At 50.6% G+C, this 19,081-nt stretch overlaps 2 protein-coding genes across 4 annotated transcripts in view; both read left to right on the top strand.

Annotated features, from left to right (window-relative positions):
- Positions 1-177: 177 nt before the first annotated feature.
- LOC102373345 (caspase-1-like) lies at positions 178-9,751 on the top strand. 2 transcript variants are annotated; one of them, XM_006033783.3, is made up of 9 exons: positions 178-280; positions 2,194-2,463; positions 3,183-3,328; positions 3,689-3,862; positions 4,168-4,402; positions 4,526-4,678; positions 6,260-6,369; positions 7,230-7,335; positions 9,261-9,751. In XM_006033783.3, the coding sequence occupies exons 1-8, from the start codon at positions 274-276 to the stop codon at positions 7,320-7,322; spliced, it is 1,188 nt and encodes a 395-aa protein (XP_006033845.1). In that variant the 5' UTR covers positions 178-273; the 3' UTR covers positions 7,323-7,335; positions 9,261-9,751. The 2 variants fall into 2 exon arrangements, with proteins under 2 accessions (XP_006033845.1, XP_025071465.1); XM_025215680.1 differs by lacking the exon at positions 178-280 and having other exon boundaries at positions 1,788-2,463.
- Positions 9,752-15,895: 6,144 nt separating this feature from the next.
- Positions 15,896-19,081, top strand: part of MTMR4 (myotubularin related protein 4) — an 80,101-nt gene continuing 76,915 nt past the window's right edge. For both annotated transcript variants that reach the window (XM_025215674.1, XM_006033780.3), the window contains exon 1: positions 15,896-15,948. The gene's annotated coding sequence lies outside the window, so the exon portion shown is untranslated. The remainder of the gene's footprint in view (positions 15,949-19,081) is intronic.

Here is a 19,081-nt window from a genome sequence, read left to right as displayed (position 1 = left end):
AGCTGGCTTGTTCTCTTCCCATGCTGCCCCTATGGCTCTCCTTGTCTCCTCTTCACCTCCTGAATCAGCTTCCCCCTGCACCCCAGTCTTCCCCCTGCGCCCCGATCTTCCACCTGTGCCCCCCGCCCCACACGCACACACTTGAGTCAGACATACAGGAAGGGGAGGAGGGGCCAGGCTTGCTTTCACTTTTGAAATTCACTCTGAAGTTACCTAAAGAATCTGCGGAGCTCTACCAGTATTTTGTGGGGCACCCTTTGGGCCTGAGGGACGATGGCAGGTGAGTAGATGGGATCTAGGCCATCCCCAGCAGCTTTGTTCCTCCCAAGTTACAGGCTGAGGTGGGAGAGGGAGGAAGGGCTGCCTCTGTCTCCTGCTTTGCCTTGGAGCCTTTGAAATGTGCTCCTTTTGCCCCGCACCTCCCTGTCCTGTGCTGGGAGATGGGGGCAGAGGGGCTCTCTCCCTCCCACCCTGCCTGGCACACACACAGGATCAGGGTGGGGAATGAGAAGGGGAGGTTTATCATCTTGTGCTTTCCCCTCCCAGGCCTGCTCTTATCAGACTTTGTTTTTTGCTTGTGGATGCTTGCAGATGTGAAAAAAAAAACCAGAATGAAAAACTGGCACTTTACTTTTAACTTGGCGCATTCCTGTGCCGAGCCCTGTGCATGCCCAGAACAGGCAGCACGTTACTTTAACCCAGCTCTGCAGCATCTTCTCAGCCTCTTGTGGGCTAAGAAAAAAAAAGTCTTGGGGGCTAGGATGAAGTGTAGTCACTGCACTGGTCTGTTTCCCAGGCGGAGATGGATATGAATGACATTATGTAGCGGAGCGTGCATCCCTGTCTACTGCACTGTGAACAGGACACCCCATGTCTTGTAATCAGCTTCCCAGTGGCCAGCTTCCAGTGGGAGGATCTTGGCTACATGCTTACTCTACGGAAATGAGGGACTCCTCCCTAGCTCCTGTGGCTGTTGGCTAAGGGCAAGTGAGACTCAGCAGCATCTGAACCCTTGGGCGCACACACGATGCCCGCCAAGGTATTTGGGAGTATCTGAAGCACCAGACTGAAAAGTCTGGGGTTAAAGATACGTGCCATTTGTAGTGCCACATATGGTGTTTGATCGATTGACTTTTGCTCATTCGAGAGGATTTGAAACTGATTTGGCTAACTTGACCTGGAATATGAAAAAGTTTCCCAAAAAAAAAAAAAATCTGTAACGGTCAGGTGCTTCATCAGGGCTTTTTTGGCATTATTATCTAATAACTGCTTGAATTAGCTTCAGCTAAAAGCACCAAAAGCCCTGCTTAAGCACCTAATATTTACAGATGCTGCAGAGCCAGGTCAAGGTAACACCTGCTTCTTCTGTTAAAGCTTGGGGTTTTTTGGTTTCTTGTAACCGTCTGCCAGCCTGGCTCCGTGGGTGCTCAACACTCACTAATATTTTTGGATGGATACTTGAGACCTGGGGCAGCCGCAGAGTTGGCGCCTATAAGCACCTTCCATCACCTGCAGCCTGGCCTAGTACTGCTGCACAGTAAAGCAGCCCATCCCTAGCAGCCCCTTCCCTGCATACACCTGCCTCCTGCCCCCACAGACACACATGTTCCCTATGCCAGTGGCAGCTCCAAGGGCAGGACCAGGGCAGCAGTGTGTGGCAGGAATCTCCGCCCTAAGGGCAGCTTCTCCTCTCAGTGTATGAAGCCCTGCGGAGCCAGGGCTGGGGCTCTTGCCAGCAGGGGGAAGCTTCTGCGAGGGCCCTTGCCCTTGAGCTGGGTGTCACGTGGCCCAAGCTGCCAGCCTCGGGTTTGAGGTTGTGGCAGCAGGAGTGCACCGGCCGGAGGAGGGTGCTGGGGGAAATGCTGACATTTGGCTGGGACAGTGGTGGGGGAGCACAATGCTGAGGTGGCATGGGGTAGGTATGGAGCTGGGAGAGCAGGGCTGATGCTGGAAAGCTGTGGTGTTTCCGTCCTAGCAAAGCACTGAGAGTGCAGGGGTGGCCCCAGCTAACCCCGTCAGGGGGCCTAGGACAGCTTCACGCAGCTCAGAATACAGCAGCATGGAGGAGCTGCCTTGGCCCAGTACAGGGTGTCTGCCAGGCATGGCACAGCCATGGTGCAGGTGCACACATGCCAGGTGGGCTGGGGCATGGAATGAGACGACATCAGGTGGTCACCGTGACTGCTCCCACAGATAAGAAGTTAAAGGAAGTGCGGACGATGTTTGTGGAGAGAGTTAGTGATGGCGTGATTGCCCCCGTCCTGGACGACCTGCAGGATAAACGGGTACTGAACCAGGATGAAGCAGAGAACGTGCGGGCAGAGAGGAGGAGGGCCGAACAAGCCAGGTACCTGATCGATGTGGTGATGAGGAAGGGTCTTAAAGCCAGCACCATATTCATCCAGTGCCTCCATGACAGAGACCCCTTACTGGCTACAGAACTAGGGCTGGATGCCTCCTCTGGTAAGTGGCACCACCGGGACTGGGCTGCTAGGCAGTCTCTGAGGGGCTGCATGCACTGGACACCTGTGTAGGGCCCACCTGTGGCAGCAAAAGGGCATAGACCTCTCTACCCTGCCCTTGAGCCTTCGGTGAAATGGGCAGCAGCGACCTGCTCTGAGTCCCAGAGGTGCTGGTTCAGCGCCATGTGGTGTCTCCCGTATGCACCCGGCAACAAGGTCCCCATGCTGTCTGTCTCCCTTTGGGGTAAGGCCCACTAAGCCGGAAGTTGATGTGGGGCAGGGAGGCCTTCCTCCCTTCAACACAAGGAAATGTGTGGCGCAACATGGGCAGGGCTGTGCTGGGTTAGCGCATCAAGCCCTAGAGCCCCATCACACCAACGTGGACCAGGTTTGGTTATCAAGGATTTAAACAGACGTGGAAAGGGAGAGCCGAGGCTGTCTGTGCCCAGTGGAAAGTCTGTTGTCACAACTGTCACTTTTCCAGCTCTCCTGTGAATAGCTCCTGCCCCTTGTTGTGTCTCTAAGGGACCCAGCCTCACTGGAGCCCCATGCAGTTGGTCTCCCAGGTCTTGGATTGCTCCTTTTTAGTTGGAGGTGCCTGTTCTGTGCATCTCCCTCTGCGATTCCCTGAGGGGATTTCAAAACAGGACACAAAACCTCTAGCTCCCACCTGCTGGACTGGGCCCTTCTGTCCATTAACCACGAGCTCTGTGATTGCAGGGGTTCAAGCTACAGTACCGCTTATGACCCCCAGCCCAACAGCTCAGACCTCTGCTGCTCAAGCCCAACCAGTGCAATCTGAGGAATGGATCCAGAAATGCCCGCTAGCCGAGGTCCAGCGGATAAAGAAAAGTGAAGGAAATGAGGTGCTGTATTCTTCTTGGCTTGGATAGGTTTGACTTCACACGCAGTGAGAATGCATGTTGCCCCATCCCTCAGATGCTCATCTGGGGACTGGCACTCAATCTGGCCAGTCACTTCGATAGTTGTCCATCTCCCCTGAGAGCGAAGGCTGAGGAGACCTCTCACCATCTCACCCCATCTCCCTTGGATGCTGAGCTGCTACTTGGAATGACCACTTCCTTGATCATTAGAAGGGAAGGGAATTTCGGACCTGGTTGTGGGCAAAGGTTTCTCTCAGGGTCATGGAGCAGCCTGCCACAAGGCCAGTGGCTTTTGCCCCCCATGGGGAAGGCTAGCCCTATGTAATTTTTCCTTTCTCACAGATCTATGACATCTTTGACCCAAAGACAAGGACCCGCCTGGCCCTGATCATCTGCAATATTGAGTTTCGTTACTTGAAAAGGAGGGATGGAGCTGAAATGGATGTGGAAAACATGGAGAAGCTTCTGAAAGAGCTGGGGTACAAGGTGGAAGTCAAGTGGAACTTAACCTCCCAGGTAAGTCTCTGAAAGAGCTGTCAACATCTGTTCTGGGCCCCTGGGAAGGAAACTGTGATCTGCCCTTGGTTCATTGGCTTTGTTCCCCACAGACAGGGTTCTTGGGCATGGTTTCTCTAAGGAGGTGCCAGTAGGGGCTGCCAGACCTCTCCCTAAACCCCATCGGGGATGGCAACAATCTCTGTCCCTAAGAGCACTGGCTCCTGCTGCCTGCTAGCTATGCCACTCTCCTGTGGTCCTCTGGTATGACAGTCATTATATTGGCTCCGGTTTGCTGATGGTCCTGCCCCGCTGGTTGCTTTCAGGACATGGCTGAGACTCTGAAGCAGTTTGCTGCCCAGGATGAGCACCAGACCTCAGATAGCACCTTCCTAGTGCTCATGTCACACGGAGTTAAGGCTGGCCTTTGTGGGACTGATAGCAAAGATGAGTCCACAGACGTTCTTTTGAATGACTCCATCTTCAGTGCATTCAACAACAAGAACTGCAAGGCGCTAATGCAGAAGCCGAAGGTGATCATAATTCAAGCTTGCCGTGGAAGTAAGTCTACACTCTGGGACGGGCCCCACAGGTGGGAGAGGGGAGCAACCAGGGAGTGCTGAGACCTTTTAATGGAAGAACGTGACCAGATCTTGCCTCTGATTGATGCTGGCATTTTCCCAGAGAACGAAGGACGTGTATTTGTGAGTGATTCTGCAGGGTCTCCAAGCGATGATACTTCTATTACTGTCCTGTCTCCTGAAGAGTATGAAGATGATTCTGTTGAACAAGTCCACTTAGAGAGCGACTTCATTGGTTTTTATTCCACCACACCAGGTAAATAAGAGGTAGGGTTTGGTATATTGTTGGTCCAATAAAAGATATCACAAAAGGAACCTGGTAAGACCCAGAGACCAGAGGAAGCTTTCTGTTTCAGATGTTTTAAAACGTGTTGTTTTTATTTTCCAGCTGTAGGGATTTGAACACACTTCCCTTTTCTCTTCTAAGAAGGCCCTAAGGCCTAAGCTGTAGGAGAGACTGAGGTGGGCTGTGTTCGATCTCATTGGTTGATGCTGGTCTGCTGTGTATTTAATACAGACATGCCCACTGAGGCAGAGAGGCTGAGAACGACTCTACAGCCTAGGTGGGAAAGCAGCCACTTGAGGGGAGCCCTGGGTTCCAGTGCCTGCTCCCATGAGCACTTTAATATTACATGCAAAGTGGGGCAGATCCAACAGTAGAGGGCAAGAGCGACCCACCAAAAGTCATGTATTTGTTTTCTGGTGTTAAGGGCTGCTGTGGGGTGGTGAGTGATGATGGGGACAGGTCAGGTCTACAGGCCAATACAGAATGCTATTTGGGGCAAGCTAAGTGGACCAACATGCATCTTGTTCTAGGCAAGACAAGGCAACATACCTAAGAACAACAACCAAGGACAGGGACCTACCTTGGAAAGAAGCGACTCTGGAAGAGGGTTAGGGATGTGAAGGGACCAGGAGTTTCTTGTGCATAGCTATGGCAAAGATTGTCACCAGAGCCTTGTGTGCCTAAGCTGAGGAGCACTGAGGAGAAGGGAGGGACTATGACCACTGTGTCCACCACTGGGAGGATCACTGCTGGGTATTGAGTCCAGACCTAGTGTTGATGCTGCCAGAGGAATGTTGATAAATTAATACAGGGTTTGTAAAGGAGCTACAAGAATAATTTGAGGGCTTGAAACTTATTTGACAGGAAGAGACTGTGGAAGGTAAGTTACTCAGTATGTCCAAGAGAAGGCAAAGTATGACTTGATCATGATCTGCAGGTATCTGTAGAAGATCCCTGAGAGCCGAGGAGCCTTTAACCTTCCATAAAAAGCCAGAACAAGAACCAAAGAGGGAAACTGAAGCTAGTCAAATCCAGACTTGGAATAGGAGCATGAACTTTTACCAGCAGATGTGACTGTTGCAGCTGGCTAGCTGGGGCTCTGTCAGGTTTCCCATCCCTTGCTGACATTTTGCGTTTTTTTCCACACATTGTGCTCTGGCTCCTACAAAAGCGATGCACTCACTGCAGAGGTCACAGTGTGGGTCTTCCCACCTGGGCAATGCAGTGAGTCAGACTAAATGATCCCAACAGTTGCTCCAGACCTTACAGTGAATGCCAGGATCTGTTTGATGTAGCTGTTGCAGCCCTCTGGCTCCAAATAAGCAGTCCTGGAAGTACAAACCTCTTTCACTCTCCTTCATAGTTCAGCAACAGGTCTGAATATGTACTGCCTTCCCTCCTAAAATTACTTTTTGTCATCCCTTGGTTAGGCCCGAGACAGTCTGCGTGGGGTAAGGTGTTCTTGCCAGGTCTTGACCGCAAGAGTCATTCTCTGCTGTAGTATAGACAATGACTAAGCAACTTTGTTTCATACTTTCTGGCTCTCTATAGACACTGTGGCCTGGAGAGACAAAAAAACTGGCTCCATTTTCATCAAACGATTGACAGAATATCTGCGAAAACACGCCTGGAACTGCCCCTTGGAGGAGATCTTCCGAAAGGTGCTGCTTGGCAGCTTATCTGTCATTGTTGCTGCATGAGCAATCACTGGTAGCTATGGTGAAGACCAGTGGATGTGCAGAAAGGGGGCTGTGCCAAACTCAAAGGGAAGCTCTGGCTTGTAGTGCCCACCATTTCCCAGCAAGTATTCAAAGTCCATTTAGTATTAACAGTGTGCTCCAGGCCTTCCAGATAGCCCTTGGAAATTACATTTAGCCTTCCAGGGAGTGCAAGGAGAGAAGCAGTCTGTATGAATGGGTCTGTTGTGAGACCTGTAGGCACCCCTGCTCTCTAGCAGGCTGTTCCCAAGATGTCCCATTCATGCAAACAACCTGTCCGTGCTTCCTACAAAGCAGGTGTGTACAGACACACTCCCATGGTGCTGGGAAAAGAGCACTGTGCTCTCTGCATAGCAGTTCCCAGGAAAGCCGAGAGAGACCATTTGGATCACCTGTTCTGAGCTGTTCCATAGCACAAGGCAGAGGCCAGTGTGCAGCAATGGCCTCTATGCAGCAATGGTGTCCAGAGCATTCCCCCATTCTAGTACCTCACTCACTCACAGAGGCTGCTTCTTTCCCTGTTTTGACCCCGGTTCAGTGTTAGTACTGGGGTAGTGGTGAAGAGGAGGAGGGGAAGGAGGTGGCTCAGGGTCATGTGCACAGAGGTGCTCCAGTGGTGTCTAGTGTACAAACTGCCCAACATTATCCTTGTGCACATTCCCAGAAGAACATCTCTCCTTGGTCCCAGCCTTTCTCCCTTGTCTGGGTCAAGTTAGGTTTTGTCTCTAACATTAGCAAGCACCTATCTAAAGCATTGCAAATTCCTCCCAAGAACCCAGTTGACCTCTCCTCTCACTGTCCAGGTCCAGAATTCCTTTGACGATTTTCCACAGCAGATGCCTACAAAGGAAAGAACAACCTTGAAGAAAAAGTTCTACCTTTTTCCAGGCCACTAAGCCAAACTTTCCAGTAAGTGTCTTGTCCTGACCTCCCAGCACCAGCACTTTTCCTGTGGCTAACAGCTGCAATCTCCTTCAAGGGCATGCGTGGGGGACAGCAGGGAGGAGGGTTCAATTTCAAATTGAGCTAGTAAAGTCACCTGGCTTACCATATTTCCAGGTCTAGAAAAGAGGACATACGTGACGGGGACAGGGGCAACATGATGGTGGTAAGGGCAGTGACGTGCTGGTGCCCTGCTCCTGCCTATTCTGTTGCCCCTCACTGACAAACCACAGCCCTGCTGCTGCCTCTCACTCTGGACCCATTGACCCCTGCCCTGTTTGCCAGTGCCTCTCACTCCCAAACAGCTGTACCCTGCCCCCCACTCCTTGCTGGTGCTCCACAATCCTGACCTGCACCCCCTGGCGATGCCAGTGCCCTGCACACCCAATGCAGTCACCTGTCCCTTCCCTCATGCCCCACACCCCTAACCTACAGCCCCCTGCTCTGCCACAGCCCTGCTGCCAAATCATCTCCTGCCTCTCTCTCTCCCTCTTGCCAGAGCCTGCACGGGAAGCACGCAACCCCCAACAGCCAAACACCTTGCCCACTGCTCCCAGTTCCAAGCAGCCAGCCCGGGAGAGCAGAAAACCTGGACATTTGCTTTTATTTTTAAAAACACACCCAGATACAGCACAGGGGTCCAAAAAAAGAAGACATGTCCGGGAAAACCTGATGGGTGGTAACCCTATGCCTCCTCTAGTACAGACTTCCCAGGCTCTGGCTGACGTCAGTCTTGCATCCAAGATGGCCACTACCCTGTCACTGGGCACAAAACTGGTTTGTGTCTTGGTTCCTCTGAATAGGCCTGAAGTGTCTGTGTGCAGAGGCCAGCTGTTTGAGGGACAGGGCCTGTTTGGCTCATGTTCAAAACCAGCTAACATCCATATGATAAGTAAAAAACAGGCCACCGTGCACAAATAACCATCCATCTGTTACTCCCATCCTGCTATGTTGTTGCCAGCCCCCTCCCACTCTGCACCACAGCTGTGCTGGAGCCCTGGCCAGAAACCTGCCAAAAGGCCAGTGCTTGTGGACTGAGTTTGCTCCCCTTCCCCCTCCCCCAGATATTTAGGCTTAGATGACCAATGCCCAGGGTCCATTCACCGGTTCAGCTGAGGAGGGCCAATGGGAAGTATTGTCAGGATGCAGAAGGGCTGGTTGAGAGGAGCCAGTCTTACCTGATGAGGGATCTAACTGGCATGTTTAAAGAGCTGCAGGGATACTCAGCGGGGAGCACTGCCAGCCAGTGAGGACTTACCTATGGTCTGCCCACTGCTGCTGCCTTTGAGGGTTAAATACGAGCAGGAATAGGGCCCGGGAAAGGGTGTCTGTGAAGGTGTCATCCTCAGAATGACCTCCCTCTCTATAAGGAAGAGCTGTCATATGGCCTGTGGCACTGAGTTTCTCTGGTGAGCTATCACCCTTCTGTGCCCTCTCCAGACTGACAGAAAGCATTCCCCTGGGGTCCAGCTCACGTGGCACCTCTCCCATCTCTACAGGAATGTCTGTCTGTTCAGTTCTGGTGTGGAGCTGGGGGGGTCTCCTTCTCCAGCCCTGGGCACTCCCTGCCTGCAGCTCCCAGCTGAGTAGCCAAAAGTGCTGAATAGTGGGGGCTCCACAATGAGAAACAATACCAAGGATTCCCAAAAACTCTGGGCTCTGGAAGGGTGCCAGGATGTCATTTATTGCTGTCCCAATCTGCACCACAGCTCTGCTGGAGCCCTGGCCAGAAACCTGCCAGAAGACCAGTGCTTGTGGACTGAGTTTGCTCCCACAGGTGTACGGGGTGAGGGGAAAGGGGTGCCTTCTCCTGAGGCAGGTATGCTCCTGAATCCTCTGGGCCTGCCTTTCTGATGTTGCCCCTCTAATGATACCGGGTGTCTGTTTTTCAGATATTCCATGAATCACAAAGCTTTCACTGCCCGGCTCTGGATTTATGCTTTGGCAGATCCCTGCTTCAATTTGCTGCTCCTTCCCAAGCAAGGGCCTGTGACCATCAGCCACAGTAAACAAAATCCGGGACACGTTTAATCTTCTCTGACTAGAGGAAAGGATGTTTCTTCCAAGAATGGATCTGAAATGTTGTCCCTTTCCTAGGTTCAGTTCTTGGTACTCAGGGCCACACTTTGTTCCGTATTTTAGAAGATGATCACATTTGACACCTGAGTCCAAGTTTGTGCCTAACAGCTGCAACAGAACCTGGCCCTCACTGTTGATCGCAGTTTCTAAATCTCTTAAATCAATATTTATATGTCCTTACAATGATCCCCTCTTTCCCCGCTGTCTTTCGCGCTGTCCATTCACAATGTTATGATGAGCATGTCATCAATGATTTCCCCAGATCACTAATGTTCGGTAATGTTTCCGTGACAATAATAAATGTGAAGCAAAAGTTATTTGTGCTGATTATGCAGCGGATGTCTCCTGCCAGTGAGTTTGGTTAAAGATGGGGGAGTTCTGCCAAGGGAAAAGGCAGAACCTCTGCTGCCTGAGTGATTGAAAACCGGTGAAGGCCGAGAGTAGACTAGGCACTCACCTGGAGGTGGGAGACCTGAGTTCTGGTTCTGGCTTTCAGGTCTCTTTCTCTACTGCCCGTTAAACAGCGGTTTGCTCAAGGCTCTCCTGCACTGGGTGGAGAGGGAGATAGCCTGCGGTGACCCAGGGGGCTCCATCAGCAGAGCAGAGCAGCGATGCTCCAGCAATGTGGATCTTGTTGCAGTCATCCCTGCCATCCAAAATGTGGACGTGGATCCAAACCCTCCAACTGGCTTAGACCACGTGAGGATGAAAACACAATGTATTTGGGTCTTTGGGCTGGCTTTCTGGTGTCCAGGGTTACAGCTTCCTGCCCTTCTCTGCAAGGGCTGAAAATTCACTTTCTTTTAACGAAAGTGTAATTTCTGCTCCATTCCCAGGAGCTAAGGCTTGTGGGAAAATATATCATGGAGCATGCACAAACATGGCAAGACCTGATGACAACACAGTTTATTCTCTCGCCCTGAAGTACCCTGCACCTCTTCCCTGCCACAGGCTTCCAGGCCCCAGTGTTCATGGATACACAATGAACAGGTGAGTATAGATTCATAGATGTTAGGGTCGGAAGGGACCTCAATAGATCATCAAGTCCAACCCCCTACATAGGCAGGAAAGAGAGCTGGGGTCAGATGACCCCAGCCAGATGCCTATCTAACCTTCTCTTGAAGACACCCAGGGTAGGGGAAAGCACTACCTCCCTTGGGAGCCTATTCCAGATTTTGGCCACTCTAACTGAAGAAGTTCTTCCTAACATCCAGTCTAAATCTGCTCTCTGCTAGCTTATGGCCATTATTTCTTGTAACCCCCAGGGGTGTTTGTCCAACCTGTCCAGGTCTGCCTGTAGTTGTTCCCTGCCCTCCGGTGTGTCCACTTCTTCCCACAGTTTTGTATTATCCACAAACTTGGACAGAGCACACTTCACTCCCTCGTCCAAGTTGCTGATGAAGACATTGAAGAGTATCGGTCCAAGGACCGAGCCCTGTGGGACCCCACTGCCCATGTCCTTCCAGGTCGATACCGACCTGTCCACCACCACTCTCTGGCTTCGACCCTCTAGCCAATTTGCCACCCACCGGACTGTGTAATCATCCAAGTCACAGCCTCTTAACTTGTTCACCAGAATGGGTGGGATACCATATTGAAGGCCTTCCTGAAGTCTAAGTAGACGATATCAACCCCTACTCCTGGGTCCAGGTGTTTTGTAACCTGGTCGTAAAAAGAAACTAAATTAGTCAGGCATAATCTACCTGCTATGAACCTGTGCTGGTTTCCCCTCAGCATAATTTTTCCTGCTGGGCTCTTGCATATATGAGCCTTAATAATCTTTTCGAAGACTGCCAAAGATGGAGGTGAGACTGACTGGCCTATAGTTGCCTGGATCCTCCTTCCTCCCCTTCTTGAAAATAGGGACCACATTGGCCCTTTTGCAGTCCTCCGGGACCTGGCCCATGCGCCACAAGCGTTCAAATATTCTTGCTAGCGACTGTGCAATGACATCAGCCTGTACCTTCAGTACCCTCGGATGGAGCTCATCTGGGCCTGCCGACTTAAACACATCCAGTTCTTCCAAGTGACTCTGCAACATCTCAGGGTCAACGCTTGGTAGTCTGGTACCTAGAAGGGAGCCTTGTTTACCAACTTCACGTTTTTCTGACCTCCTTCCCTCCTGGATGCCCATGACAGTGATCATGGGCCAGGCTCAGAGCCACCCTCATCCGTGTGTATTCCAGGCTTCAGCTTCTCTGTGCTTTGCACATTGCTCAACTCAGCAGCCCTTCCAAACAATACAGGAGCAGGAGATGGGTCTGTATTTCAGGCAGCTGTGAAGGGAAGCTGGAGGCTGTGTGAAGGTGGGGCTGGAGCTGAGTGTTCTGCTGGGGAGGGGAGAACCCAGGCCCTTCTCTTTTATCTTATTAAGCTCAGCTGGTTTGCATAGCACCAGGCATCCAAGGACTTGCCCAGAATGAGGCAGTCTGGCACTGGGCACTGTCTTACAGAGTACAGACCTGGGGCAGGGGGAAGGCAGGTTTCCATGTTGCACAGTGCTGGGACCCGGGAGGTAGAGGGGGAGTGCCCAGCCCCTCTCCACTGTGAACATCAGCTTTAGGTTCAAGGGCTGGAGCCTGGGGAAGAGGGGGGAGAGGCTGTGTCATCCCTCTTTGCTGGGTTCTACAGACTCTTGTGTCTTCCCCACCCTGGATGTTGTGGGCCCTGCACTCTCATCCTAAATCCTGCTGGGATATAGTTCAATCAGCACATGCAGGAACGGGAAGAAGCTAAAAGGGCAAACTCTTTGCTTTTGTTCACAATTAACCACAGCCAGGTTTCATCTGGATCCAGCTCAGGTGAAGGAGGATGGCTGTTGAGCCAAAGCAGTCTGGGTCTCTCCTCAGCCCCCTCCCTCACCACTGACTGCAGGTTGAGGACAGATGCAGGAGGGAGGACTGGTTCTGTCTTCTGCTTTGTGCTTCAGCCCATGGACCTTGCTTCCCTTTTGCAGCACCCTCCCTCTTAGCCCTACAGCAAATGCAGAGGCAGCATGGCTCCAATCCCAGGATTAGCTATACTTCAGGGATGTGATTTTAGTAGGGTGGCTATAACCAGTAGTGAATCACTTTGTCCCTGTGCCCTGCCCTCCCCCACCTACTGCCCCTGAAAATTCAGGCAATCACCTTTCTTGTTTGCTCCCCTGGTTGAGGTCAAAAACCTTCCCTGCTGATCCTCCTCCAGAAGGCCCTGCCCCATTCAGTCCAGGTTGGCACCAGGACTAAACAATTTTTGCCACCCTGCCTCTGCCCCTACCACACTTGTTCCAGTCCCCCACGGTCACACATGCTGGTCAGATCCAGCCACAGGTTTTGTAATAGAGGTCATGTACGGTTCCATATACATGTGAGGAGGCTGTGGCAAAGGTCATGGCCAAATGGTTCAACCTTTGCAGTAAGAGTCCTCAGGAAGTACTTGGCTTGTCTGCAGGACTGGGTGCCCACAGGTCACTTCTTCTGAGATGTTGATGTCTGAGTTGCACAAGAGGATGTGTCCAAGTTTACTTCTACAAATTCCAGCTCAGTTCTCACCCCAATTCCCTATAGCCGCATTCCCAGAGGGAATAAGACCTAGGTCAGAAGGGTCCGGGCATTATGACATTGAGTGTTTCATCATGTGACCTTTAGGCACCCATCACAGGGAGATGAACACAATGCATAGGGGGTGCCTCAGAACCACAGCCCAGCACCAGCACCAAATGCAAGCCAGCAGGCCAGGTCCTGTCTCACCTATTAAGCATCTAGGTGGAATTAGGTACCTTATGTCTGATCCTGAATCCACTCTGCTTGAGTCCCTAGGGGTTGGGGAGAAATTGATAGGCTAATGTAGCTGCTCTCATGGGTGAGAATTTAACAAAAGTGCAGACAGGGTTTGGGGAATGCATTGATGGAGGTGTGATTGCCCCTCACCTGAATGACCAGCCAGAAAGAAGGATGCTGAACCAGGAGAAAATGGAGAATGTGTGGGCAGAGAGAAGGAGGGCCGACCAAGCCAGGTATCTGTTTGATGGAGTGAGGGGGAAGGGCATCACAGCCAGCACAACATTCATCCACTGGCTACCAACCTAGGGCTGGAAGTCTAGTCTGGTAAAAGGCACCATAGGGGTTGAGTTTCCAATCAGTCTCTGGGGTTGCATGAGCAGGACACTTGTGGGGTAGGGGGTAGCGAGGCAGGAGAGCCTGTTGCACTTAAAATCTAGTGCTTTAAGAATTGACACAACACTTGATTGACTAATAGCAGAAAGGCTTGTTTTAATAACTACCAACAACTTACAAAACTAAATGACAGAAAAAGACTTTCCCAATATAAAATGAGCCATTACATGAAGTCCTAGTACATACTTAGCTGCAGCAGTGTTTTCTCACCAGTGCAGGCAGGGAAGCTGGTCCACTCTTACAGCCTTCATTTGTGGGCTAAATGCAGGGTGGCTTCTTGATATTTTTTGGACCGCACACCTTGCTGGCAGTTCTATCTTGCTTTTTATACTGTTTTAATTGTATAGCTTCAAAGCATTTTTCCTTGGTGGTTGGCCAATTAAAGTCCAAACAAAATGGAGGAAAAGGGTGACCAACATATTACAATTGTTAAATTTCCTGGCTCCTGTTTTGGGTTTTATCTAGGTGTGAAGACTTGTATTTTTCACAGCCTTTGATTAACTTGGCAATTAAATGTGATGGGTCTTGAGTGGCCAAACAGGATGCTTTGAGGTATTGGTTACCATACCTCTGCCCAAAATAATTGCCCACCCTTGAACTACAAGCACAAGGCATTTTGTGCTTTGGCAGAATGACTACTCTCTACTTACATCACAGCTCCAAGCCCTCATCTTACTCATAACACTTGCAGTGAAGTTTGATCACAGAAGAATTTAAAATTTCATCCTTGGTTTTTCTACCAGAGATTTCTATGACATTAAATAAATTGTCAGTGTAAGGATTAACTGATGACATTATGTAAGTTGAAATAAAACTATATGCATATTTAGCCCCAGTTGCTGCTTCAAGCAAGTTTTGATAACGTATTAGTATCCTCTTTCTCTCTTCAGTGTATTTTCTCTTCTTTGTCCCTTTTGTCTTGTTTACAAGTTGTATATAATTGTTTATTGTTCAGTCTTTAATAATAACTAGTTTTGTTGAATCACCTTTTGTGCATCCAACAATTTATTTAACCAGAAAACCAAGCCGAGCTTCTAGCTTGCTCTGAAGAGCCCAAAGCCCAGAGCAAGTCAGCTTGGGCCAGCAAGTACCCATAGGATACATTCTACTCAGCCACCTCTTTCAAGAGAGGTTGTGCTTCCTGCTGGTTAAGGGCCTTACTCAAATTAAAAAATATTAATCAGTTGATTAAGACACGCCCTGTGAAGAAATCCGTCTCTCTGCCCCTCCTTTGGGTCATTCCAGGCGGACTCCGCTCTCTCTCACTTGCTTTCTTTTTGGTTCAGGCCGGTCAACCAGTTGACCCTGCCGCATAAATTCCTAAGGGGAGGGGGAAGTGCTTTCTTCCTCCAGCAGGCATTTTGAAAAGCCACAAGCAAAGTGCCTCCAGGCTGCAGCCTGGATGAACTTCTGTAAGTAAAAACTTGGAAACTAGCCAGGAGTTAGGATTTGTCTAGGCAGACATGTTAAAAGGATAATGTCCAAGGCTATATAAGACTGATTGCTTATGCTTGCTCAAAGTGTATTCTGTCTTCCTTGTTCTCAAACTTGGAAACTAGCCAGGAGTTAGGATTTGTCTAGGCAGACATGTTAAAAGGATAATGTCCAAGGCTATATAAGACTGATTGCTTATGCTTGCTCAAAGTGTATTCTGACTTCCTTGTTCTACCTCCCCCCCCCAATAAAGGTATTGGGTTACAGAGTGCCTTGCTGTATTGCTGCAGAGGGGAAAGAGGCAAGCCTTTTTGCTCCCAGCCCGACCAGCAGAGCTTGTCTGTTTATGTTCCCTCATTCCTACCTGAGGTTATCCTGGGATGCTTTGGGCTGAAAGAGGCACCCAGAGATATTACCAGTGGGCAAAGCACCCCCAAGGCTTGTCAGGATCTGTGTCTGCACAGATCCCTAACAGACACCAATGCCCGGGTGGTGGCACCGTTACCCCAGGCTTGCGGGTGTTCTCCAGGAAGCGGGACAGCCAATTGTAGGCACCCCCGTGGGAGACTCCTGAAGTGTGGTTTTGGCCTGGCACAGTGAGGCAGGTAGCTCTGCCTAGTAGTGCTCCCTACTGTGTGCTACACGCCCCTCAGGTCAACAGTAGAGCCCTATTCCTTTCCCCACCCCATAATCCCTTTCTTGTATCCTGCAATTTAGGTCTTTTTATTTAAGTAGACAGAATGTTGCTAGTTAAAATATGTCATCAATCCTGATTAATTCAATAGAGAACATCAGACATATTTGCAAATTTATCAGAGCTTGCTAAAACAAAGGTTTTGTCATTGCAGGTACAAAGTAGTTGCAGTAATGTACAACGCTGGCAACCATTTCTTATATTTCCACAAACTTGGTGAGATTGAGAGCTGGCATTACTATGATGGAGTTTTTAAATTAGGCTCCACTCCCCAATGGGGCTGCTGGAGCTGCTGCCTCCCACAGGCAGCAGCCAGGGTTCAGTCACTGCTGTGTGGGGGGGTAGGGGGCTGCAAACCCAGGTCCCTGGTCCCATAGCCCTGGCAGCTGGGGGCCCCCTCCAGCAGAGCTGGTGAGGGCAGGGGGCTGTGGGTGGTCAGTGAGGGGCCTGGACCTGCATCCTGGTGAGCTAAGGGGACAGGGGGAGCTCTCACTTTTCCGTGAATAACCCCCCCCCCCGCCAATTAAATGCCAAAATCTAAAGGTACTTAGAATTTATTTTATTAAAGTGACTGAGGTAGTAACAGGACTCTGCTAGTCTTCTTTGGGAGAGTCCCCTGATGGCAGAGCCTGTGTGCTATTGACATAGTCCTCAATAAGGAGCTGTTTTTGGGCTGGGATCACAGGTAAAGATCCTTGTCAGGTCGCCCCAAGCCATACAATCCAGTGGAAGCACAGATCCTTATTTGGGGCCTGTGGCTTATCAGGTTGGCACTCCAAAACAAAGCGTCAGGGTGGGCAGGACTGCCCTGTCTTCTTTGGGACGGCCCCCAATGGCAGAGATGTATGGCTTGGGGTGAATCAAAAAGGATTTTTCCCCGTAATCCCAGTTTTTTATTCAGGGCTGTGCACTTTATAAGATATTATTTTATGATGTTATTAGTAAGTGTACATCCCTGATGAAATTCCAGCTCTTCAGCATGCCTAATTCATGAGCTCTGGTGAGGAACCACCTTCAGCCTGGCAGTGGAATCGCCCCCACACCGGGGCCTTCCCCAGCTGCTTCCAGGAACTTGCTCAGCCTCGGGAAGGGGCTCCAGCAGGGCAAGAGCTCTGGGCTGCGCTGTGCGCTCTGCGGCGGCTGCTTCCTGCACAAGACTGGGGCCCGTGTGCTCAGGGCACACGGGGATCCGCATGGGGCTGAAGTTGGTTCCTTATTCCCAGTTCCTTATTCCCTATTCCCAGTTCCTTTTTCAAAGCTAATCTAGACCCAATGAAAACTTGTTATTAATGAATTCCATATCCTAAAGAGAGAGAATTTCATTAGCTATGCATATTTACTAACTAATATGTAAAATAATATTCCACATCAAGTACAGAGCCCTAAATGAAGGTTATATTAGGACTGGATTATGGGGCAAAATACTTCTTAGGCCACCCCAAATTTCATTGTGATGCCACTGGGGGACTGTACCAAAGAACCATGACCACAGTCCCGCCTGGCCCAAACCACAGTTTGGCTGTGCCAAACTGCCAAATAACAGCCCCCATGCCCACTATACTAAGTATAATGGCTTGGATAAGGAACTGGCTTTCAGGCTGGGATTATGGCTAGAAATTCTGCTTGGGCCACCCATCAGACTACCTCTGTGGCACCGGGGGATTGTCCTGGACATCTGTGACCAGAGACTTGCCCAGTCCAAAGTGCGGTTTGGCCGTGCCAAGCTGACAACAGTCAGCACCCCAGCTGCTGTGCTAAATACATGGAACTGAATCAGGAACTAGATTTGGACTGGGATTATACCAAGAAATCCTTCTTAGGCCATCCCAGATCATGTCTTTGTGCCACCAGGGGATGCTTATAGACATCTTTGACCAGAGATTTGCCCAGTCCAAAATGCAGTTTGGCCGTGCCAGGCTGCCAACAGACAGGACCAGAGCCCTGGACTCAGTATATGGAACCGAATAAGGAACTGGATTATGGGCTGGGATTATACCCAGAAATCCTCCTTGGACCACCCAGACCACACCTCTGTGGCACCAGAGGACTCTCCTGGACGTCTCTGACCAAAGATCTGCCCAGCCCAAAACACGGCTTAGCCGTGCCAGGTTGCCAATTGACACCATCCCCCAGACACTGTTCTACATATACGGACCTGAATAAGGAACTGTTTTTTGGGGCTGGGATTGTACCCAGAAATCCTTCTTGGGCCACCCCAGACCACATCTCTGTGTCCAGGTAGGTCCCCCAGTGCCACAGAGATGTGGTCTGGGGTGGCCCAAGAAGGGTTTCTGGGTATAATCCTGGCCCAAAATCCAGTTCCTTATTCGGGTGCATACAGTTAGCACAGTGGCTGGTGTGCTGTCTGTTGGCAGCCAGGCACGGCCGAACCGCACTTTAGGCCAGGCAAGACTCTGGTCACAGATGTTCAGGACAGTCCCCTGGTGGCATAGAGGTGTGGTCTGGGGTGGCCCAAGAAGGATGTCTGGGTATAATCCCGGCCCAAAATCCAGTTCCTTATTCGGGTCCAGATACTTAGCACACTGGCATGGGTGCTGTCGGTTGGCAGTCTGGTACGGCCACACCGCACTTTGGGCCGGGGAAGTCTCTGCTCAGAGATGTCCAGAAGCGTCCCCTGCTGGCACCAAGGTGTGGCCTGGGGTGGCCCAAGAAGGATTTCTGGGTGTAATCCCAGCCCATAATCCAATTCCTTATTCGGGTCCATTAATTTAGCGCAGTGGCTGGGACACTGTTGGCATCCTGGCACAGCCAAACTGCTTTTTTGGGCCGGGCAAGTCTCTGGTCACAGATGTCCAGGACAGTCCCCCAGTCGCGCAGAGGTATTCTGATGGGTGGCCCAAGCAGAATTTCTAGACATAATCCAGGCTCAAAAGCCAGTTCCTTATTCAAGCCATTATACTTAGTATGGTGGGCATGGGGGCTGTTAGTTGGCAGCCTGGCATAGCCAAACCGTGCTTTGGGCGGGGTGGGACTGTGGTCATGGTTCTTTGGGACAGTCCCCCAGTGGCATCAGCACCGAATTTGGGATGGCCCGAGAAGCATTTTGCCCCATAATCCCATCCTAATCTGACATTTGTTTAGGGCGCTGTACTTGATGTGAGATATTATTTTATATATTAATTAGTACGTGTGTAGCTAATGAAATTCTCTCTCTTCAGGATGTGTAATTCATTAATAACACGTTTTTATTGAGTCTAGATTAGCTTTGAAAAAGGAACCAGGAATAAGGAATCGGGAATAAGGAACTGGGAATAAAGAACCAACTTCAGCCTCATGGGATCCGCAGCTGCCTCGGATCCCACGTCTGCCCGCAGCCAGCCCGAGCGGG

Source organism: Alligator sinensis, unplaced genomic scaffold (genome assembly GCF_000455745.1).
Source record: "Alligator sinensis unplaced genomic scaffold, ASM45574v1 scaffold201_1, whole genome shotgun sequence".
NCBI classification, from domain to species: domain Eukaryota; kingdom Metazoa; phylum Chordata; order Crocodylia; family Alligatoridae; genus Alligator; species Alligator sinensis.
Note: the sequence above shows the minus strand (reverse complement) of the source record. Positions and strands in the feature narration are given on the sequence as shown.

Bases quoted from the DNA above. Each gene is read 5' to 3' on its own strand.
- LOC102373345 (XM_025215680.1), top strand. From the start codon at position 2,130: ATGCCAGGTGGGCTGGGGCATGGAATGAGACGACATCAGGTGGTCACC. The intron at 4,679-6,259 runs GTAAATAAGAGG...GGCTCTCTATAG, and splicing joins TTTTTATTCCACCACACCAG to ACACTGTGGCCTGGAGAGAC. The intron at 6,370-7,229 runs GTGCTGCTTGGC...CTCACTGTCCAG, and splicing joins TGGAGGAGATCTTCCGAAAG to GTCCAGAATTCCTTTGACGA.